Source organism: Ylistrum balloti, unplaced genomic scaffold (genome assembly GCF_031769215.1).
Source record: "Ylistrum balloti isolate Yb309-2 unplaced genomic scaffold, AGI_CSIRO_Ybal_v1 Utg369758, whole genome shotgun sequence".
In the NCBI taxonomy this organism is placed as follows: domain Eukaryota; kingdom Metazoa; phylum Mollusca; class Bivalvia; order Pectinida; family Pectinidae; genus Ylistrum; species Ylistrum balloti.
The window spans coordinates 2071761-2096904 of NW_026781958.1; the positions used below are offsets into that span (position 1 = coordinate 2071761).

At 35.2% G+C, this 25144-nt stretch overlaps 1 protein-coding gene across 1 annotated transcript in view; it reads right to left on the reverse strand.

Annotated features, from left to right (window-relative positions):
* Positions 1–3437: 3437 nt before the first annotated feature.
* LOC132543579 (uncharacterized) overlaps positions 3438–25144 on the reverse strand; it is a 75690-nt gene continuing 53983 nt past the window's right edge. The window contains exons 11-16 of the mRNA XM_060207094.1: positions 24054–24197; positions 22919–23161; positions 15106–15249; positions 14613–14801; positions 4204–4350; positions 3438–3730 (exon numbers count right to left, since the gene is read on the reverse strand). Coding sequence (XP_060063077.1) covers positions 3438–3730; positions 4204–4350; positions 14613–14801; positions 15106–15249; positions 22919–23161; positions 24054–24197 — 1160 coding nt within the window. The remainder of the gene's footprint in view (positions 3731–4203; positions 4351–14612; positions 14802–15105; positions 15250–22918; positions 23162–24053; positions 24198–25144) is intronic.

The following is a 25144-nucleotide window of genomic DNA, read 5'->3' on the forward strand; positions in this document are numbered from 1 at the left end:
AGACGATGGTGAAGTCAGAGGAGACATCGGAGGTAAAGGAAAGGAAAGACGATGGTAAAGTCAGAGGAGACACCGAAGTTAAAAGAAAGACAATTGTAACATCAGAGATAACACAAAGGCATTGGCCACAGGAATTACGTCCGAGTAGACATTGACAGAACAGTAAAGAAAAGAGTAGCATGAGAGCGAACATAGAAATAATAAAAGAATGGTATACACAGTACGTCAACAGGAAAAAATGGCAAAAAATGAGATCCAACGAGACATCAAAATGTAAGAGGTACAGTGATCAGAAAAATGATACAGAAAAAACACAATAAACGGATATGAGGAGACACCGAAAGAAAAAGGCAGAGAACCATAAGTGGGGACGAAAAGAAAGAAAAATTCAAGGACACATCAGAATTAACAAAAAGTAAACAAAAATATCGGAGGGGAAATGGAAAGAGGACAGCGATGAAATCCGAGGAGACACAGATCGGAAAGAAAGACAGTGAGATAAGATCGAAAAGACACACATAGAATAAGATGCCCTGACTGAGTAATGAATGTGTTGACCGTTATGATATATAATAATGTCAATGTATATTTTCCTTTTAATTCCTGCTCATAAGCTTTGCTACTAAAAGATTTAGATAAAGACGCGATATGCGTAGATTTCCCCTCAATTACGTTCGCTATTATAACAGCGACGCGTCTTTTAAAATTTCCATAACATATTGGTAACGATATAAAATGTCTGTTGGATAGACGATGTTTGTTCGAAAAGGTATTGCTTATACATTGATGGTATACAATATGTATATAATACAGATTTATTCAGTGAATTTCACACATCATCAATTATGTTTACTAATGCAGACACTAATGACTAGTACCAAACAGGTAAGCTGTATGTAATGGCCATGGTTGACATCTAATAATGTTAGAACGACGTTTTTGCTGAGGGTTTCAAATACATTAAGTTCAGTAAGCGTTTGTGTTTGTTTTCATCAGGAATTAAAATAAAAATTCTTCGAATTAAATATTATGTTACTTCGATTTACATTCCAATGACTAGGAACGATAATTTAGAAAATATCATTAATATTGCTTAACATAAATATATAAATATTGAATCTAGAGCAGTATAACGACTTTTGTATAATTAAAGAGTAGTCAACATATAAGGAACTCATCATCACCAAGGCCGAAAAGTAAACATCAGTTGTAAACAAAAATCAGACGTAATGTAAACATCAGACGTAATGTAAACAGCAGACGTAATGTAAACAGCAGACGTAATGTAAACATCAGACGTGATGTAAACAAAAGTCGTCCTATAAACATCAGACGTAATGTAAACATCAGACGTAATGTAAACAAAAGTCGTAATGTAAACATCAGTCGTGATGTAAACATCAGACGTAATGTAAACAAAAGACGTAATGTAAACACAGTCGTCATGTAAACATCAGTCGTAATGTAAACATCAGACGTAATGTAAACAAAAGTCGTCATGTAAACATCAGACGTGATGTAAACATCAGACGTAATGTAAACAAAAGTCGTAATGTAAACATCAGTCGTGATGTAAACAAAAGTCGTCATGTAAACATCAGACGTGATGTAAACATCAGACGTAATGTAAACAAAAGTCGTAATGTAAACATCAGTCGTGATGTAAACATCAGTCGTAATGTAAACAGCAGACGTAATGTAAACAGCAGACGTAATGTAAACATCAGACGTGATGTAAACATCAGTCGTAATGTAAACAGCAGACGTAATGTAAACATCAGTCGTGATATAAACATCAGTCGTAATGTAAACACAGACGTACTGTAAACATCAGTCGTGATATAAACAAAAGTCGTCATGTAAACAAAAGTCGTAATGTAAACATCAGACGTAATGTAAACATCAGTTGTAATGTAAACACAGACGTAATGTAAACATCAGACGTAATGTAAACATCAGTTGTAATGTAAACACCAGACGTAATGTAAACATCAGACGTAATGTAAACATCAGACGTAATGTAAACAAAAGTCGCAATGTAAACATCAGTCGTTTTTAAACAAAAGTCGTAATGTAAGCAGCAGACGTAATGTAAACAGCAGACGTAATGTAAACATCAGACGTACTGTAAACAAAAGTCGTAATGTAAACATCAGTCGTGATATAAACAAAAGTCGTCATGTAAACATCAGACGTAATGTAAACAAAAGTCGTCCTATAAACATCAGACGTGATGTAAACAAAAGTCGTCCTATAAACATCAGACGTGATGTAAACATCAGACGTAATGTAAACAAAAGTCGCAATGTAAACATCAGACGTAATGTAAACAAAAGTCGTCCTATAAACATCAGACGTGATGTAAACATCAGACGTAATGTAAACAAAAGTCGTCATGTAAACAAAAGTCGCAATGTAAACATCAGCCGTAAAGTAAACATCAGTCGTAATAGAAACATCAGTCGATTACATGGTAAAACAAAATTTAACAAACCACTTATTGCATAGTTAATGTTAAGATGAAATTAACACCAGGTGACAGTTTTAATTGTTGATTACAAAAAGATAGACATTATAAAAGTGGAAGGAATTGTACGGTTTGTATTACTTCTTGTTAAATTTGGGTTCGACAGTTTTTCAGCAAAAGTTCACTCGTGCATGTTAAAAAGATAGGAAAACTCGCAGATAATAAGAAGGTTCTCTAAAAGATCTTCACAAAATGAATCCTTATCTTTGTGTTGCTCTTGCTCTTCAGATGTGGACAATTAACAAAATGTCACTACTAGTCCTCCTTTGTATGGTGAGACAGTAATACACATTTTCTGAGAGAAGGCGCGATGAAGTATATATATACATAGATAGTCTTTTGAATGCTTCAGCATTGTCCGCCCGAGTGCATCTCAAAAGGAACAGACAATGGCGATGTATTTGCCCAGTGAAATAGTCTTCTTAAAGCGTATAATTCTGTCACAGCGTCTGCACATCTAAGAATTCATCATTTCCACAAACTCTGAAAGTTGAAAAAAATGAAAGAAATTCAAATAATGTAGAATGTAAATATCGCATACAATTTGACACCCGTGGTATTTGTTGCTATGGTATCGCATTTATATTACAGAATCCATCTGTACTGTATCATTTGTCAGTTGATCGTTTAGTAACCTCTCATACGTAATACCAAAAGTTAAAATTGGCTGATTTCCCCTTTAATCCTTAAAAGGAGCATATTTCCCGACCAAATCCTTTATCTCAGTCTACGATTTTTTTGTTATACCTTCTACCATTGTATCTAAGGAAACGCACCATTATAGTTAATAGAAATGATAATGGCGAAAATTGTCGAGTAACGACCGGAAAGTACCGAATAGTAATGAGCTGTAACGTAAGCAGTCAATATCGATACGTTGATCGGTAGCAATTGTTATTGTTGCAAACATCTAGAATTTCAAACTTTCTTCGGCATAAAAAAGTACATAGAATAACAAACCTTTGTAGTTGATATTCCCGTCCTGATTTTTATCTGCGCTATGTATCAATTCCTCAACCTCGTCAAACGTCAGGGCCTCTCCTAATGTTGTTAGTGCCTGTCGAACCTGGTTGACCGTTAGGAACCCTTTCATGTCCTTGTCAAACACTCTGAACGCCTCCATTAGTTGTTTCTTAGAGTAGGCGTCAATTCCCTCCTTCATCATTAAGGTTATAAACTCGGGAAGATCTATACAACCGTTTCCTTATGAAGAAAATATGTAAAGAAAGTCAGTTATACAAAATTAAATTCTTACTGGCTTAAAGAAATGACATACGTTATGGTAACTAGGTTCTCGGGGAGACAACTTGCAATATTGCTACGCCAATAAAGACGTGCCTGTAAGAAGTAGATATTAAGTCTTTGCTTTAAAATACAAGATGTGAAATTTATTAACTATCGATATATAATTTTTTCTAGGGTTCTTTTAAAACAGATTACAGTGATCCATGCAACATGCCGACACATCACGAATTAATACATCAATATATGTTATATACATGTTTTTGACGCAACCTTTTTTCCTCATACTCCGACTGCGCTATTTATTTCAGTCTTAAAGATGAACCGCGAGAGGCAATCGTGTGATATAACAAATGAAATGAAATATAATGTTTGATTTAACAGTTTTCAATTCCCTGGATCTATTTCTATGATAACAGAAACCGTAGACCTACCTTTACAGTCGACCTGTTCGATGAACTGTCGTACTTCGGCGTCCGTCGGAGTCTGTCCCATTGATAACATCATTGCCGCCAACTCTTTCGAATCAATTGAACCGTCACCATCTTTGTCAAACAATTCGAACGCTTCCTTATATTCTAAAAAAAAAACAATAGCACTGATTGTGTTAATCATTGATACTGTTTTCTTTTACCCTGGACTGGTATATCCACGCCTTTCCCATGTGTGAGATAAAAAGAATCTTTAACCCCCTTTAGGATGAGATGGGGTATCGCAACCCAATTGGGATGATAAGTTGTCAAGCACAAATCTTGCCGCGTCTTTGATAGATTCTTTGTCTTGTCCCGAGGGTTGAAATTCCCCTATTTCATCCTAGAGAGGATGAACATTTTTTACGCCTTAGGGTTGAGACAAGCTATTTTCACGTTCCGAAAACAATTTAAGCAACGTCACTGACGTGACCCGAAATAGAACTTCTTTTATGAAGTCACATACAGTTCTTCTGCTACTGAAATCTTGTGATATCCTCAAAACCGAAAGTCATGTGTTATCATCAAGATTGCAACTCGTGCAAGCCACGTGTTTGACAACTTAATAATCTTTCCCCACGGGTTGAGATCCCTCTATCTCACCCAATAAGGGAGTGAAAGATTCTATATTTATTTTATTTGATGTCATTTATTTTTGTGTTATGTACAAATGAGTTTCTGGATGTACGAATCAGTCTCATTCTATTATCCTTTTTATATATTTTGTATAAATTCTAGAAATATTTTTTCTCATTTAAACGCTATGTAAATTGTTCATTTTTCAAATCTTCATCTTTTTTTTTATCAACATTTGTATAGTATTTCTATGGTATATCTCATAAGTGCATTACCAGTTTATGAACTGCCAACGGCAAATGAATATTGCAAGAAATGTAAACAAACAGAGGCTGACTTATTTTATAACAAAATGAAAATTGAAGTGAAAGAATAAGTGTAAGCGTTGAACTGGTTAAAATTGTTTTTCATAGGTGATATGAATGCCAGCTTGGTAAGGTCAGATACAACTTCTGTATTTTGAATACAGATCAAGAATTATTGACTGTTTGATTTGAATTCTAAAATATACATATATGTACACATTATTTTTCGTGAATACTTCATACTTTTATAGAGTTGATAATGTTTGAAATTCTTCTAGTTCCTTGTTACTATTTGTTTAGGCCCTGTTTTTAGGACGTGAAGGTACAATTTACTGGGATGCGCGTTTCATTGGACCAGGTCGTGTAGAGTAAGGCCCAATAGGTGGGATTAATGATACTTAAATAGTTCACCAGACAGAAGACTGACTCCCCCCCACCTCTCTCTCTCTATCTCTCTCTCATAACTGTATTATCTATAGTTAATTAAGCTATATCTAAAAAAACATGATTGTGTAAACTCGTCATATTTCACATTGTAATATTTAATCGTGTAACCATTGTTATTTCATTATTGCATTTATATATAAAACTTACCGAACAATCCTTTTGACATTCTAATATGACAATAAAATATGTTTAAAATAAAGTAAATCACATTAAATTATATCAAAGGTTTGATTTTCTTGTTTCCTGGCTACCTGATTTTTTGTCATAACTATGATGTGTTTGGTTTTTTAATGACTAAATGTCCAAATCATCACATTTGTGGTATTATCTGTGCATCATAATAATCGTGATGTATTTGATAAAAAGGATTCTAGTCAATGTATACAAATCAGTGGGACTATTCGACGTACCTCTGTATTGTTCTGCACTTAACTTTTCCATCCTAGGCGGAAACAATCAGATTTCAGTGATCTTGACTGATACACAGCAACGTTACCTTTTTTCAGTACTAGGTCTTCTCTGAGGTTCTAGGTATTGTTCCAATATTTTATAAGACATTTAACAGATTTGGTTTGAGAGGTGATATTTTACGTGGTGCGTTTCCTTCAGATCTAAGTCCATCTTTATCTTACGTATTTACCAATCTTTGACCTCTTGTTCGCGTCATCAGAAAACATAATGCATATTTGCTGGTAGGATACCATCAGGTTTGCAATAAAACTTTAGAAATAGATTTCGGGCGCTTTCTATAAAACGCGCATTAAGTGTTCAAACCCATTAATAGTAAAATAACGGCTTGTATCTTTTACGAGTGAAGCATATAGGACCATGAAAAATTCTGCAAATATAACGTGAAGCTAGATCTATACTTTGTCCTCTTGATTCCCATTGTGGCATGTAATGTCCTTGCGTGCTATCGCTTTGTGATATTTACAAATAATCCCTGTGTGTTGACGTTGTAACACCATATACGGCACTGTATGTTTAAAAAGTGATAGAAGTTGTCCCTCTTTTTATGTCCTCTGTGTTAGGTTGCCCCCGGTACGCTATGATATGTCCTGACATGGTATATTCTCTATGTTGACCTTAAGATATATGTTGTCCTTCTGTGATGATGTGATATTTCATCTCTGTTGTCCCTGTGATATATGTAGTCCCTCGGTGTTGACCCTGTAATATATGTTGTCCCTCTGTGTTGACCCTGTGATATATGTTGTCCTTCGGTGTTGACCCTGTGATATGTGTCGTCCATCTGTGTTGACCCTGTGATATATGCTGTCCCTCTGTGTTGACCCTGTGATATATGTTGTCCCTCGGTGTTGACCCTGTGATATATGTTGTCCTTTGTATGTTTAAAAAGTGATAGAAGTTGTCCCTCTTTTTATGTCCTCTGTGTTAGGTTGCCTCCGGGACGCTATGATATGTCCTGACATGGTATATTCTCTGTGTTGACCTTAAGATATATGTTGTCCTTCTGTGATGATGTGATATTTCATCTCTGTTGTCCCTGTGATATATGTAGTCCCTCGGTGTTGACCCTGTGATATATGTTGTCCCTCTGTGTTGACCCTGTGATATATGTTGTCCCTCTGTGTTGACCCTGTGATATATGTTGTCCTTCGGTGTTGACCCTGTGATATGTGTCGTCCCTCTGTGTTGACCCTGTGATATATGTTGTCCCTCTGTGTTGACCCTGTGATATATGTTGTCCCTCGGTGTTGACCATGTGATATATGTTGTCCCTCGGTGTTGACCCTGTGATATGTGTCGTCCCTCTGTGTTGACCCTGCGATATATGTTGTCCCTCGGTGTTGACCCTATGATATATGTTGTCCCTCGGTGCTGACCCTGTGATATATGTTGTCCCTCTGTGTTGATAGGTATTTCATCTCTGTTGACCTTGTGATATATGTTGTCCGTCTGTGTTGACCCTGTGATATATGTTGTCCCTCTGTGTTGACCATGTGATATATGTCGTCCCTCGGTGTTGACCCTGTGATATGTGTCGTCCCTCTGTGTTGACCCTGTGATATATGTTGTCCCTCGGTGTTGACCCTGTGATATATGTTGTCCCTCGGTGTTGACCCTGTGATATATGTTGTCCCTCGGTGTTGATGTTGACAATTAGCTATGACAGGATTCCATATGCTTAATTAGTCATTAATAAAAGAACTTTATGTTTCAAAATCTTTTATGCAATATTCTGTTTATCATTTGTGTCGAGTTACATACATGCTCTTTCTCTACTACAGAACGAATGCTGAAGGAAGGGCTGATTTTAACTCTTAGGACTATAGCGTGACGCCACTGGTCAATATAAATAAATTTTATAGAATCAACACATAGCACTATACAGCTAATATTCTGGTTTTGTATGTTAATCTGCTTGGCGGTTTTCTTTGCTTTCTATCTTTGTTACTTAACATTATATTATATGTTTTATTTTACTTTGAATTTAATGATTATAGTATATTGATTGCCATCAATACAACTATATTTGAAGCCATTTGTATCAATTAACTTACCAAGTACTTAATTATACAATGCATGCCATCTTTAGGTAAACTATTACAGAGACACGTTATAATTCAAACAGGAAATATTTACCAATATCTCCGTTTTTAGAATTAAGAGTACTTTCATATAGACAGAAAAATAAGATTTACAAAGTTCTACGATTGTGTATGTATGATACTTTAACATTTCCACCAGACTTCGCCGGTGATTCATACTCTACGTTTGATGTTCTCCAGGCCCCCTGCGCATTGCAGTCCGATGCAGTCTACAGAGAGTTAGTTATATCGATGTCCTGTATAGCACTATGGTATGGAGATGTTCAAGCACTGTTACAGATGTACTATCGATCTCGTCTTTGGTGGAAATCGAGACCGTGATATCAGTATCACATATGTCGTGTTTACAAATGATTTTGGGTATAATGTGTCCAAAAAATCATTTTCAGTTTTCACTTGAAAATCTTGTGTATCATCCTTTGCCATCCCATTCACAAACTCCAGGTAAATGTTAATTAAATAGTCATATATATACATTGCACATAGTGTAAACTTGGTTGATTTTAGCTCTTCAACTGACTAAATTATGAGATACGAAGGAAATTAAGGAGTATAAAGATCTTCGGTCATATCAATGGATTATTAACCTACATGCTTAATGCATGTAGTCAAACAAGGTGTGTACTCCCTTCCTTAAACAAAGAGCGGGGTAGGGGGTTCGCCCTAGCTTAGTCAGTAGAGCGTTTGTTTGACAAAGCAAATTGATATGAAGATCCGAGATGCGGGGTGCGACGATTTCTATTCAAATGGCTCTACTCCCGTTGTAATAGTTGTATCCTTAGACAAATAACTTCACGCGTACAGCTTTCGATTACATGCGACAAGCCTCCTGTATACTGTTCTATAAGGTAGCCACCAGGTACTAGAAACCTCGTCTCAAAATGCCCTGGTTGTTCATGGGGGCATATAGACAGCACAAAACCCTTTATCAACATCTTTGTGTTTATCTAAACGGAATTCCGATTTATAAACTATTGATCAACAAGAGCCCTCACAAACGAGTGATATCCGTCAAGGATAAATTTCATTAGCTCAACGCCAACATCTACATTAACGTAGGTCAAAATTCAAAACAATCACGTTCTCAAAGAGAAGAACTAGGGTAGTGTCAAAACCATAAAACAAAATTATAAGTGTACTTACACTTAGAAACATAACATTATCTTGATTAGTTCGGATTTATATACATCAAGCCGGTTTCATTCATGAAGTAGGACACACTTGTATCTTCAGACTGTAAGCACCATTGTTCTGTTCCAAAAGTCTTTATATTCATTCATAAATTCCTCATGTTTTGCCTTCGTTTTTGTTTTGAGATCGAATAATGATTGTGCTGTCATACAAGTAGATTATGAAAACTATGATATTATATTTGTGTTTCGTACACAACATTTCATATCAAAATCGAAAGTGGAAAATATAATTATCTCGAACTCGGCGGAACTATGGAGAAACCTCGAGATAACCGAGCATTTGATTTAAGTGATTTCAAATGTTTCGTGAAAAGTTGGACAGGGACAATGTTTTGATAAAACGGGGTCTTCCAGTTTTACGAGTTCGGGATAACGAAGTTTGACTATTTAACTGTTTACCGAAACAATCCAAGGGATTGTCAAAAAGAGAATAGTAACTGTCCATGATTCAAGGTAATAAGCAAGTCTTTCGCTTTACCGGAGCACATCTATCATCACACAGTAGTAGACAGGCAAAGTAGAAATGGCTTCTGTAAGAGTTCGACAGATAAATGAGAGAAATTACAAAACTTAAAACGGATACTGAATAAAGAATTATTTCATTTTCAAGAATCCACAAAGTATTTTTAGGATATTAGATTTTTAGATTTACTTGCAGCAGAAGAAAGCTCACAAAATTTAACGTTTAAAAGGTAAAGATAATTTTTTAAAGATTGAAAGAAGTTTTCAAAAAGGTGTTACCAATCAAATAAAACGGTCTTTCAATCAGATTTCATCAGAAAGTTTTACATGTAATAGTATCTCGTAAGCCAAATATGGCTAAGTATTGGTGCTTTTTATAAATGGCTTTGTGTGAAATATATAATGCAAGTGTTTTATGTGAATTTCCTTTATCAATACGCGACGCTTTGATTAACATATCGGGATTTTAACCTGAGCACTAACTGGAAAACGAGTCGTGAAATAAGTAAATGTAATTCCTAGCCGCTTTCCATTAAAACTTCTTTATCGGTTTTTGAAATTTCATTTTACTAAGTTTAACTGGTGTAATACTCCGATTGGTTTGAACGATAATATACCACGTCGACTTGTTGAATTGTGTCCTAATGCAGGTAATTGCTTTTAATGTCATCACATGAATGCCATGCAATTTTGTATTTTGTACAATTGACCTCTGATCGGCACAGTTTGATAAAATTATTTTGTTACAAAAGAAAGTAATTCAAAATCCAGCGCATATACTCCATTTACAGACAAATTGCTTCGGCTGTCTTCTTACAAAGGGAGACAACTGTAACTGGCCACCATTTCTCAAGAATACACCACACGATAAACCTTTTCTTGAACAAACATGCTATTTTATATAATCATATTTATATTTGTATAAAAAGCTGCATTGAAGTATTTGGATTATTAATATGAAAACAAAGGCTTTAAAATACATTTCATAATAATGGCCTTCTCATGACATAACCTGTCATGTATCTTAACGGTAGTGTTGATAGGGTGTAACCATGGCTACACTGCACGCTCTACTAAGGACACGCCTGTCTTAGTTTCTTGTTGAGGTCATCGGCATGTAATGAATGTTTAATGAATAAAAACATTGAATTGCCTTCATTTTAGTCAAAGAACCATCATTTAAAGGTAAGTTTACTGAGACACATTATATTTATATAAAATCCCCATAATAGATGGTAAAATATTTGAAGGTAATTAACTGAATTGTATTCCATTGCTAATCATTCTCATGTTAGGTTTAATTTGTTTTTGATGAAAACATCCATTTAATAAAGTTCAACAAAAAGTTTAAATGCCATTCAACCTCGGAGAATATATAATGGGCACTCGTATAATGATATGTCTGTTATGCATTGAATTTATGTGCACTGGAAATACTGTTAAAAGTTCATTATCAAGTACACTATGTATTCAGTATGCATGCCCTAGATGTAATTGTGAATAAGTTATTAGGCATAATTCGAATTCATACTTTAGCAGCACAAACGGTTATGTGTACATGTGAAAATAAAGAAAGAAATAAATCTGAAGGAATTTGAAGCAGGGGTATACCAGTTCAACAAATTGAAATCGATGTATCTTAACACAGCCATATGGTGTTACACAGCAGAGAACTTTCTGGCTATCACACACCGCATGTAGGAACATTTTGGGAGCGTGTTATTTTTATGAATTTATCGAGCCTTTCCACTGTAAAATAACAAAATCAAATAAATAAAATCGCAAGATTGCATGTTTGCTTATTATTATTGTAAACACATAGGTAATACATCTATAAAGCTGATGCACCTACATGTACCTGAGGACTCTCTAGTCGTGTAATACATCTATAAAGCTGATGTACCTACATGTACCTGAGGACTCTCTAGTCGTGTAATACATCTATAGAGATGATGTACCTACATGTACCTGAGGACTCTCTAGTCGTGTAATACATCTATAGAGATGATGTACCTACATGTACCTGAGGACTCTCTAGTCGTGTAATACATCTATAGAGATGATGTACCTACATGTAACTGAGGATTTTCTAGTCGTGTAATACATCCATAGAGCTGATGTACCTACATGTACCTGATGACTCTCTAGTCGTGTAATACATCTATAAAGCTGATGTACCTACATGTACCTGAGGACTCTCTAGTCGTGTAATACATCTATAGAGATGATGTACCTACATGTAACTGAGGATTTTCTAGTCGTGTAATACATCCATAGAGCTGATGTACCTACATGTACCTGAGGACTCTCTAGTCGTCTAATACATCCATAGAGTTTATGTACCTACATGTACCTGAGGACTCTCTAGTCGTGTAGTACATCTATAGAGCTGATGTACCTACATGTACCTGAGGACTCTCTAGTCGTGTAATACATCTATAAAGCTGATGTACATACATGTACCTGAGGACTCTCTAGTCGTGTAATACATCTATAAAGCTGATGCACCTACATGTACCTGAGGACTCTCTAGTCGTGTAATACATCTATAGAGATGATGTACCTACATGTAACTGAGGATTTTCTAGTCGTGTAATACATCCATAGAGCTGATGTACCTACATGTACCTGAGGACTCTCTAGTCGTGTAATACATCTATAAAGCTGATGCACCTACATGTACCTGAGGACTCTCTAGTCGTGTAATACATCTATAGAGATGATGTACCTACATGTAACTGAGGATTTTCTAGTCGGGTAATACATCCATAGAGCTGATGTACCTACATGTACCTGATGACTCTCTAGTCGTGTAACACATCTATAGAGCTGGTGTACCTACATGTACCTGAGGACTCTCTAGTCGTGTAATACATCTATAGAGATGATGTACCTACATGTAACTGAGGATTTTCTAGTCGTGTAATACATCCATAGAGCTGATGTACCTACATGTACCTGAGGACTCTCTAGTCGTCTAATACATCCATAGAGTTTATGTACCTACATGTACCTGAGGACTCTCTAGTCGTGTAGTACATCTATAGAGCTGATGTACCTACATGTACCTGAGGACTCTCTAGTCGTGTAATACATCTATAAAGCTGATGTACATACATGTACCTGAGGACTCTCTAGTCGTGTAATACATCTATAAAGCTGATGTACCTACATGTACCTGAGGACTCTCTAGTCGTGTAATACATCTATAGAGATGATGTACCTACATGTAACTGAGGATTTTCTAGTCGTGTAATACATCCATAGAGCTGATGTACCTACATGTACCTGAGGACTCTCTAGTCGTGTAATACATCTATAAAGCTGATGCACCTACATGTACCTGAGGACTCTCTAGTCGTGTAGTACATCTATAGAGCTGATGTACCTACATGTAACTGAGGACTCTCTAGTCGTGTAATACATCTATAAAGCTGATGTACCTACATGTACCTACATGTACCTGAGGACTCCCTAGTCGTGTAGTACATCTATAGAGCTGATGTACCTACATGTACCTGAGGACTCTCTAGTCGTGTAATACATCTATAGAGATGATGTACCTACATGTACCTGAGGACTCTCTAGTCGTGTAGTACATCTATAGAGCTGATGTACCTACATGTACCTGAGGACTCTCTAGTCGTCTAATACATCCATAGAGTTTATGTACCTACATGTACCTGAAGACTCTCTAGTCGTGTAATACATCTATAGAGCTGATGTACCTACATGTACCTGAGGACTCTCTAGTCGTGTAATACATCTATAAAGCTGATGTACCTACATGTACCTGAGGACTCTCTAGTCGTGTAATACATCTATAGAGCTGTTGTACCTACATGTACCTGAGGACTCTCTAGTCGTCTAATACATCCATAGAGTTTATGTACCTACATGTACCTGAGGACTCTCTAGTCGTGTAATACATCAATAGAGCTGATGTACCTACATGCACCTGAACAACTACTAGTCGTAAAAACTTCCGTGGTTGATGTTAGAATATACACTGGTACATGTGTGTACACCAAAAATATGCCGATGTATGTGTCATGTTTTATCCGATCAATCCGAAACTGTCTTATGGCAGCTTTGCAAGAGTGATAAGTATATAAAAAAAACACATCATATAGACTATATTCAATTACCATAATTCCTCTAAAATTATCTTTTTCTTGAATTGAAATTAGAACTTACCATCGTTGTAAAAAAAAAAAACAAACAAAAACAAAAAAACAAAAAAACCAATAACACAGGAGGGCAAAAAACTGACCAATATTTTATTATTTATTGTTTTAAAAACATTTAACAACAATATGTAACATAATACATCCATTTTCTCGATAAAAAGAGCTACAATATTCACAACGGTTTAGTGATCAGCGATCGTTCATTTTTCACAATCATTGCGTCTCATTATGAACGGCAACCGGGTAATGGAATGTTAAGCTAAACAATAGCTTGGTAACGGGAATGGTTATTCCGGAGTGTAGCAAATAACCATGACTCGACAATCTAGCGATGACTTAGGGAAGGCATCTCAAAAATAGTGTTATTTGCGTAGAATCGACGTGAATTCTGAAACATAAACAAACATTTTGTAGAAAAGAATATATAATGTCAAATGATATGCTTTCATTATGAATTACTCCATGCTGTCATCTCAGGATGCATCTTTTCTCAAGAAAGAAAAGATAATATTGCAATTAGTTCAATACGATTCATCCAATGATATAAGCGTATCGAGGAACACGACATTGTACCTTCATAATTCAGTTGTCCGTCGCCATCTAAATCCGCTTCTTTGATCATTTCGTCTATTTCCTCGTCAGTAAGTTTCTCCCCTATGTTGTACATGGCGTTCCGGATTTCGGCTGCTGTCACCATTCCGTTTCCGTCTCTATCGAAAACTCGGAAGGCCTCTTTCATTTCCGTTTCGCCTCCTGCTTCCTTCATCTTTCGTACAAGCAGCACTAGGAACTCTGGGAAATCAACTGTTCCGTCTCCTGTGATAACATGCGATAATGAAATATTTTTGAGAATTTTCTACAGAGAATTTGATGAACAAAGAAAGTCAATTTATGCAACAACAAAGGCCATTTGTGCAGAAAAATAAGAAAAAGAAAAACGAAAAATTTAGACTCAATTATGGAGCAATAAATAATTTAGGGACGTAATGTGTTTCATGGTTTGTCAACTCATGCATTCAATTGCGCAATGACGCCCCGTTGAGTATCCAAGGTCATTTTGAGACGGGGGTTACCACATTGAAGAAAATACGGGAAGGTCAAACTTAAAATATATACTGACCATCTTGGTCCACCTCGTTTATCATTTGCTTCAATTCGGACGCCGAAGGATTCTGACCAAGAGCTCGGAGTACAGTGCCCAACTCAGCAGTCGGAATGGATCCGTCTCCATCCTTATCGAACAGACTGAAGGCCTCCCGGAACTCTACGTTAATAACATATCAATACATAGAAATGACTTAAAGATCCTCTTAACTCTGTCAGCACCGTGTGATACATGTGGTATAGTCCCACTCTGTAAGTACTGTATGCTACATATAATGTATTCCCTTTAGAACAGTATGGAATATGATGCCTCAAACAGAATGTGGCACAATATTTTACTGTAGTATCATATATAGTGAATTCTTTTGACACGTTGTCACTTAAAGTTCCACATAAGAATATCCCGCAGTCAAAAGATCCCTAAATACTTTTTTTTTAATACTGACAAATTTAGACTACGATATTTTGTCTTTGGTATTTACTCATATGATAACCATATCAGGCTGTATTATTCTAAATCACTTCAATGAACGTGTTGGAGTAAAACAAATTTCTCTGTAATCTATACTATATAGACAAAGAATTACTTATTATTGGAATAGAAAAATAGCCCAGAATGATGTAATACCATCTTTACATATTTTCCTCAAAGTTGAAACTTTTTTCCGTTTAAGTCAGTTGAGATAACACTTTATCTTAATGAATTATTCTTTTATATTCAACAACATCCGTCTTTCTTTTTCGCTATATTTTATGATTCGAGATAAATATCCATTTTGTTAATGCCTGCTTTATTTTGGTTAGTGACGTCACATTAAATTTTGGTTTCGATTACTTGTTTACAGTTTGATAAATGTGCTGCGTATAACACCTGCCACATGAATGCAAATTCCTTCGATTTTAGCTGAACTTTCATTCAAATCGCTAATGGGATTTCAAATAACTTAAATAAAGATCTCTGATATAAATTTCATACTGAAAAATATCTAGAAAGTCAAATTAGATTTTTTATCTTCATGTTAATGTTTGTTAAAGTATATTTACCCTCAATTTCGTCGTTACTTAAGCCTGTCTCGCTTAGGCTCTGTAAACAGAAAGTATATAAAGCTGTTTAATATATACATATAAATCAATGACACTGTGCTACGTGGGGAGCTGTCTCACCTGTGTTTACAGGTAGCAATAATCAATCATTGACGCGGCGGTAACAAAGGGAGATAATTCAGGATAGCAGGCTTCATCTGCTTCCTGACTGCCATACTACACAATACATACAACAGGCAAATTAATTTGTCGTCTTTTGTTATAAATGTAAGTGTTGAATATTTTGTATGGAACTATTATCGTGATTTATTTACACCTGTGATGGCCATAGCATGTAGCCATAATGAAGATTAAGGCACCATGAATATCTGACTACTTCGGCACTTAAACACATCATGTATATAGGCTGCTAGACATGGCATAGGAACATAGATGTCTCCAAACACCAGACAAAATACTGACCTCACACATTTAAAACTGGTTAAAACATGCAGTTTAAAATACGCAATAACCTTGATAAACGTAAGTATGTGGAAATCAATGGTATAATTTCAGCACAGATATACACAGATAACACTGATCATGAATACTTTCGAATAGGTTAGCCTATTTACACATACAGACGGTCATGTAACATCAGATAAACATGGTCATATAAATAAGATAGATTGCCTGGTATAGGATAAATAGTTAGATATACGAAAACCTCACTAATGTTCCTGCTGATTATAAATAATAATGTATATACTGCAAACAATTTAAAATAAAATTCAGTGTTCATGTATACTATGTTCTTGTAATATAAACCTTATTCTACCAGTAGATGTTACTTTACATGCATAAAGAGATGATGTTAATACCTAGGAATATGGAGCTAAGTGTCTTATTCAACTTTTTAAAACAGGTTGCTAATAAACTCGCACTATAACAACAGCGATTTTAACCCCCGCCCCTCCCCCGGAGTCTCAAATACATCCATGTATGAACACCTCTCAAACAACTGAGTCATGCATATATTTCGAATTGCATACAGCTCATCCTAAATATGATATAACTTCAGTTTGGTTTTAAACCTTGTCTCTGAGTCTTTTCATCAAATATCTATAGAAAGAGACGATGCCTCATTTCGTGCAAGTATTAACTTTCTATCTTGTTTATGTTATCGGGGGTGGGGGTAGGTATGGGGTGGGGGTAGGTATGGGGTGGGTGAGATTACTACACTTGAACTCATTACGTAAAATTTACTCGAGTTGAATTGTAGAATAGAAAGTTAAACCTTATATTTGTAGTTCTTACTCATTAAGAAACAGTTTCGCTTTTTATCTACTCCAAAGTTTACATACACACTAGAAGAAAAAAACATTCAGTTTGCCGGACTAAAAACTAACTATCGAAAGGAATATGTTTTGAACATTTCACATATATTTTAATATCATATCAAGTTCAGTTTGTGAAATGATGAAGATGAGCGGGTGTCTTTCATTCATAGCATCATATCACTACACGCACGAGAGGGACTATCATAAAGATAATGAGAAGTACAGGGGTTATGCGAGTCAGTTTCAACGATAACTGTAAATGTAGAATGTCATAAAATGTTTTACAGAAGTATGCGGAATATCGAAATATGACACAAACTTTCATTGCATTGTACATTCCTGTCGTTTATAACGTAATATTTCATATATCGGTAAAACAAACCAATACATATTTTACTGTGAATAAATGTGTTAATAAAAATCCATAAACATCATTAGATATTTAAAAAAAGAAAACAAAAAATAAGATTGTTTAGAAAATGGCTTACCATGGTGGAGTGCGACGGTGTTGTGTTGATCTCGTTCTCACTCTGATCACAGGAAACTCTAAAACTGTCGGCACACAGAGCTCTGTTGTGTTTACTGATTTAATCCGAACACGTACGGTACGGCTTACTTACTTAAATGATTATACATATCAAAATATTACCCTGTTCCCTTTCACAACACATTTAAACACCCTACTTGAAACGTCATCGTATACCTATGATACGCAAGGTAACCTTCCTATCATGATAACGGTGAACGATTTCTAAACATCAATAAGGTCCATCTCTGACAATTTATACATGTCGTTTACACGTCACAAAGAAGGGTAGCCTAGTTTTTAAATATTAGAAATTTCAGTATAATAAAACTTTATGTTTATATCATACACCGGATTTCCGAACGGTTGGCAATCTGCTAAACTCATTTCGACCATACAATATAAGCAGGACACGTTTTAAAGGACCAGTAATACAACTTCAACTCCGAGTATAGAAATCAATATCGGTATTGAACACTACACAGGTTTTAAATTTTCTTTCTATAAACGTATCGTGTGGTAAATAACGTGTCGGGTATCTTAAAAGGCCATTTAAATGACGTCGCTCTAACGCTATTAACCAAATTAAAATCAAATCAGCACGAATTGGTAAAAAAACATACTTTTTATTGTATATATGTACTCGAATGGTACACAGCTATATTGTACCTTACTGCCACTAACACAAAAAGCTTACTAAAACAGTACCTAAAATTTTTTTCGAACCTGAAAATTAAAAAACAAAAGATAAAGGAATTTTGCTAATGTTGTGCATACAGAATTAGATGTGACACATGTGAGATTAAATAGTGAAAAATTGAAGCAAATTACATCTTAACGAATCGTCAAGCTAACTGAGTGTGGATGAGTTCGTTGTATAATTTGACGGAACATCTGAGTGTTGTAAAGCATTGTCAGATTGACATTGCAGAATAAAACAGGACTAAGGTCCTAACCCCTGATCATTTTTTCCAAGTGTTGTTAGCTTACGAGTACATAAAACAATGCATCCTTTGTCAAAAAGTGTCAACTTGATATCAAAGTTATGTAGGCTTCACAATGAAAAATGTTAGATATTAGATAGGTCCATATTTATAAATTTTGTAAACAGAATCTGTTTTCCATATAAGTTTAAAATAATAACACACAGCTAATCTACCTTTTTCAGTTGGTATTTGTTGAATTTCAGACCAAACTGCAATCCAGAAAATAATATTTGATACAAGTTATTATTGTGCAGTTTATAACTTTTTTTTATCAAACAGGTGCTTCTGTTTATAATACAGTTCTGAACATATTATAACATAACTCATGTTGAATGGGTTGTTTTTGAAGCACTGTAAAATGTCCGATCATGTCGCATTTCAACGACATGCAAATCAGCTTTTTTCTGACCAATTAAGCACAGCCGTCAAACATGATTGTTTGCACCAGTATATTACTTAGTATTGAAAACTACCTGACCGAATATCCATTGTTGAAGTTTGTGATATAGGTTTTTCTTGAAGAACGCTGTAGTATAAAATTCTCCTGTATCGATCAAGGTTCGTTTTTGCATATTAACATGGCAGATGTGATAATTGATACGTGTTCAATTGACAGAAGACTGTTTAGTGGTTTAGACCCGATACAATACTGCTCAAACTATTGTACGTTTTGACAGTTTAATTTCCTTATTCTATAGTAACTATGTCCTGCAAGTTTAGATAATTTCCATGCCCGATAACACAATCGGTACACCAAAGTGAATTCAACATCATAGACAAGTGTTCAAACTAGACTCCAATTTCTTCGCTTTAAAGTTGTGTGATGCAGTTTAATTCATTATTTGGCACTCCTATATCTAATTCTAAATTATGTTGAAAGGTGTCGTTCACTTCTGTTTCTTTTGTACAAATTTAATCATTGGAGACAAAGTATACATATCAGAATATACGCATATTGGAACAGTTTACTAGACAATTACCCTGATGCTCCAGAAATAAGTATTGCTATAGTATAACACGATCTATTGTCACCCATGAACTAGCCTATTGACCTCCCTATCTAGATTTTAACTCTACTGTACTGTATCTAATTCTTTTGCATGGAAAAGTGTGATTCAGTTTTTTGTACAGTCGTATTACTGAATATCCAACATCCCCCTCCCTTTTCCTAAAAAATAAAAAACAGTATTGGCATGAATATAGGTTTCGGAACGAATAACAAGCAAAGAAGCATTCTTATCGTAATCATGTGCTATGCAAAACTCGATATCTACCCATTATTTGACGTTTCTCTGTCATTGAAAGCAAATTATCACCACCTACGGTATTAACATATCAAGCAATTAGTATGGCGAAGTGTGTCTTTACTTCAGGCACATTGTGTTGGAGTTATCTCCCGTGATATTTTAAAACTATAATATTTTGTTGTCATGTTGGCTTTTCCTTATTGAATTTTATATGATTGTTACGTTGTGTTTTCTTATCTTGGTTCACAGGTTCAAACCCTGTATCAATCTGTAAACGCCTATAATGTTTTGCATTCGATCTAGAAATAAACAACAATTTCAAAAAAGACTTTCATCCAATATTCAACTAATTTTTAGGATTCTAAAATTTAGGGAAAATGGACTTCTCAACTTCGATCAATGTCTTCGAAGTGGAAATGCTATAAAATTTTGTTAGAACTCACCAGCTTGTTTTCTATATCGAATATAAAAGTCATCGTCAAAATACTTTCTGATCTATGCTTTCAATTCGAGATATGAGAAGTATGAATTATATTGATGGAAGAATGATTCTATTTATATTTGTGTGGTACAAATGATCGGTTGACACAAGCTTTTCAGATAATAAAGACTAGCTACATCCATCACGATAGCATTGCTTACGTAACACAAGGTGTGAAGATTTGTATACAGGAGTGTTTATGTATGGCATTCTGCCATATAGTACACCTATCAGAGATTTCCGGCCTTTCTCTCCAATGGAAGGTTAAAGGTTAAACTTTCACAATGCACTTTGTAAATTTTAAAGGTACTCGACACTTCGCGAAAATTTTAATTGCTGCATTCATCTAATGAAAAAAATACAACACATATGTTCATTCCCCCCTAAAAAGGTAAATAAATTAAAAACGTATATTACAAAATATGTTTTATTATTTACAAAAAAATATGGTTTTAATTCATACCGTTGCTAACTAGAACTTATAAATGTGTTGTACGTCATCGATATATGTCTTCATGATTTAGGCTGATACAATAGCAAACTATGAAAATCACAGCAATGGCGAAGAATTCCTAAAGTAAAAATAAATTCCATTTGATTAAGGTTCACACTACTGTACACTTATTACCACACAGGAAAGTCCAGTCCATTCCAGGCATATGTTTTTGTTAGAAACACAATTACATGTATATAATTGAAACAATGTTGAACATCGAGTCACTTTCACGATCTTTTGTCGACCTTGGTTCGTTAAGGTCTGTAGCACTGTACGCCGGATAGCAATGTCATAATTTTCTGAGGTAATGTTAACTTAATAATGATCATTCGCTCATCATTTTAACAAATTCTGCAAATAAAAAAAGAATAATAATGAAGGCGGGTTTTCAATAATAAAAACAAATATGAATCTTGATAATGAATTTCACATGAAACCAACAGACAACTATGTAGTTTCATACCCACGCAAACATGCAGTAACATTATTAAATTGTCAGATATATTAAAGTAGTGTACTGAACTATGGGGCTAATGCACCTCCCTATCTAGAATTTGACTCTTTCTAACGATCACTTTGGATTTTCTTATGTCACCTCCTAGGTTTAAAAATTAGGCCCATAACATCAGTCAAGAGTCCTAGAAAGACGAGACAACTGTATGATGTAGCATCATTGACGAGTCCTAGAAGGACGAAACAGCTGTATGATGTAAAATCATTGGCAAGTCCTAGAAGGACGAAACAGCTGTATGATGTAGCATCACTGACGAGTCCTAGAAGGACGAAACAGCTGTATGATGTAACATCATTGGCAAGTCCTAGAAGGACGAAACAGCTGCATGATGTAGTATCACTGACGAGTCCTAGAAGGACGAAACAGCTGTATGATGTAGCATCACTGACGAGTCCTAGAAGGACGAAACAGCTGTATGATGTAACATCATTGGCAAGTCCTAGATGGACGAAACAGCTGTATAATGTAGCATCACTGACGAGTCCTAGAAGGACGAAACAGCTGTATGATGTAGCATCACTGACGAGTTCTAGAAGGACGAAACAGCTGTATGATGTAGTATCGTTGACAAGTCCTAGAAGGACGAAACAGCAGTATGATGCTGATTACTTCATTGTTCGACTCTACTGTATCAAACCAAATTTGTAGTAAAGGTGCTAGCTATTCATTATGTCTTCTGTAAAATTTTTACCAGCATCTAAAACAACGAAAATTCGTCAAGAAAGAGAAAAAGTATTACTTCCGCCTTAATGTGCAAAACTTTGGACCAACTGCCATAATTCATATGGCAAGTTTATGAGTTATTCAAATTGCAAGAGACACGTATTTAAATGGGTAGTTCAGAATTTAGAAGACGACCATTTTGCCAACCTGGAACTTACAAAACTTCAGCAGGCCCTTCTTCGTTGGTCTTATTTTTAAATTCAGCACAAGAAACAACCCTCTGCCAGCTAGCGCAGAGATTTTATATACGAAGTCAATTCGTACTGTACATACTATCAGAGTACGAGACGAGTTATGAACAGCTTGTCAGAATTCTCTACACTTCTTCCTTTCAACGAGGTACTTTTTATTAAAAGATTAAAAGACAGCCTCCAAATCGCTGAGATATGTTGAATAATAAAGAGGTTTGTATAAATGACAAATGAAATTGTTTTAAAGTGTTTGCTTTGGATTTCAATATCGGACACAAATACTTAACATTCCTTACACCTACCATCGTAATTGATCTGACCATCTCCATCTAAATCAGCTTCTTTAATCATTTCGTCGACCTCTGCGTCGGTCAGTTTTTCCCCCAGATTTGTCATGACATGTCTTAGTTCCGCGGCACTAATGAATCCATTTCCATCCTTGTCAAACACTTTAAAAGATTCCCGTAATTCCGTTTCGGGATCGACTCCTTGCATGTACTTTCCCATCAGCCCTATAAATTCCTCGAAATCAACAGAACCATTACCTGAAAATTTACAAACAAAAAATAGGATATTTGTGTATACTATACAATATACTTTATTTCTTTTTATTCAATCATTCAATAATTCAATATCCATGGTAACGAGAAGACATGTAAATATTGAGAATTGAACAGTAGATAAGTCTATGGTGGCGATTTTCTGAACTGAAAATAAATATTCGAATAACAATTTACATCGAACTGACATCCCTAGTGTATAGCCAATCAGAACTATTCACTGGTGTAGAACTTTATCTTTATGATGTCACAATGTTACTATGACATCACACTATGCGGAGTTGTTCTTAATTGTCATTCGACTGTGAATGTGTGATAATATATCCCTCGGTAAGTATTAATCTGTTTATTGCCATGAATATTTAAACACCGAACCCGAGAACTTTTAAACAGGATTTTAATTCCAGGTTTATTATGTACATATTAATTTGTATGTGGCGCATGGATAACCTTCTATTTTGCTAAAGAATGACATTTCAGAAAAAGTTTTTCTATAGCCGAGCGTCGTGAAATGGTTGTTTCATAGTAAAACCCATTCTAAGTGTTATCAAATGAAACAATAAGAACCCATATTTATTATTTGTCTTAATCTTAATGCATTTCGAATTTTTTCGATATTTCTCAACATATTGACAAACATCACTGTTTTCTCCGCAGTTCGGTGTTATCATGAAGAACTCCATTCGTTGTCTGGCTGAACGTTCAATATGATTAATGCGATTTATATAAACAGTACAAATAGCAGTTGACTGTCCTACTAGAGTCAAAACGAAATGGACTTTTGCACATTAATTATCTTATTGTACCAGATAATTAACTAAAATATCATCCACCGCTTTGACGGTCATTGAAAAGTATTGTAAAGTTTATACCGTACCGTCCTTATCAACCTCGCTAATCATCTCGGCCACTTCATTTTCCGTAGGGTTCTGACCCATCGATTGCATCACAGTTGCTAGCTCTTCTGTAGTCACCGTCCCGTCGCCATCCTTATCAAACATTTCAAAGGCTGCCTTACATTCTGTAAAAAAGAAAAACTCACCAAAACATTTGTATTTTTCTGAGGTTTCTAATATAATTATGTGAGTCATATGCTTGTTATTGGAGCAGCATCTGCATATTTATTTAACCATATCTTGGTTATTCTACTTGTTTTTTACCTTGTAGGAATTTGCATAGTTCTATCCAAAATTGTTCCAATCTAAGAGAAATCTTGCATGAACATAAAACAAAACAGACATTACAGCAACAAAAAACAAATAACAACATGTCAACATACTCAAACTCCAAACTCAAATCCAAATATTTATACGGAGGCTCCTGATAAAGCACAGGGATAATAAAACCATGTGTTACATCGACGACACCTGTCATGTAAACCTTGGTCAGTCCATGTTATTCGTGTAACGTTCGCAAATGACAACAATGAAATAACATTAAACCCGCCATGATCCCTCTTACCATACAACATCAGATCACATTGATCTAAAACAGGTCATGGTGACTTATACAGTTCAGTGTTCATATATAGCTGGTAGTTTTATATTGAAACTTGTCTATGACACTGTACCTGCAAGCTGTCTTTCCGTCAGCTGAATTTGAGGTTCCTCTTCCGTGTCACTCTGGAAAAGGACGAAAACGGACATGTTAACCCAAACATTCATATCACATACTGACGTCTTAATTTATAGATTGATTTATTTATATTAGACATGATTTAATTACATAGCAGGTACAAGCTAAGAAAAACAAATATGTCCCGATGTTTAAAGGGGCATTCCATGTATCCCATTCACCAACAAACACACACAGTCACAATCAAGATGTCATCGTCACAACAGACGTCGATATTAAGATTGCTCATTCTCCAACGATGGAAATCTAAAATGCTTTGAACTACCCAACAACTGTTAATAGTATTCACAAACAACAAATAAACACCTCCACGTCAAGAAAATCTTGTGAAAC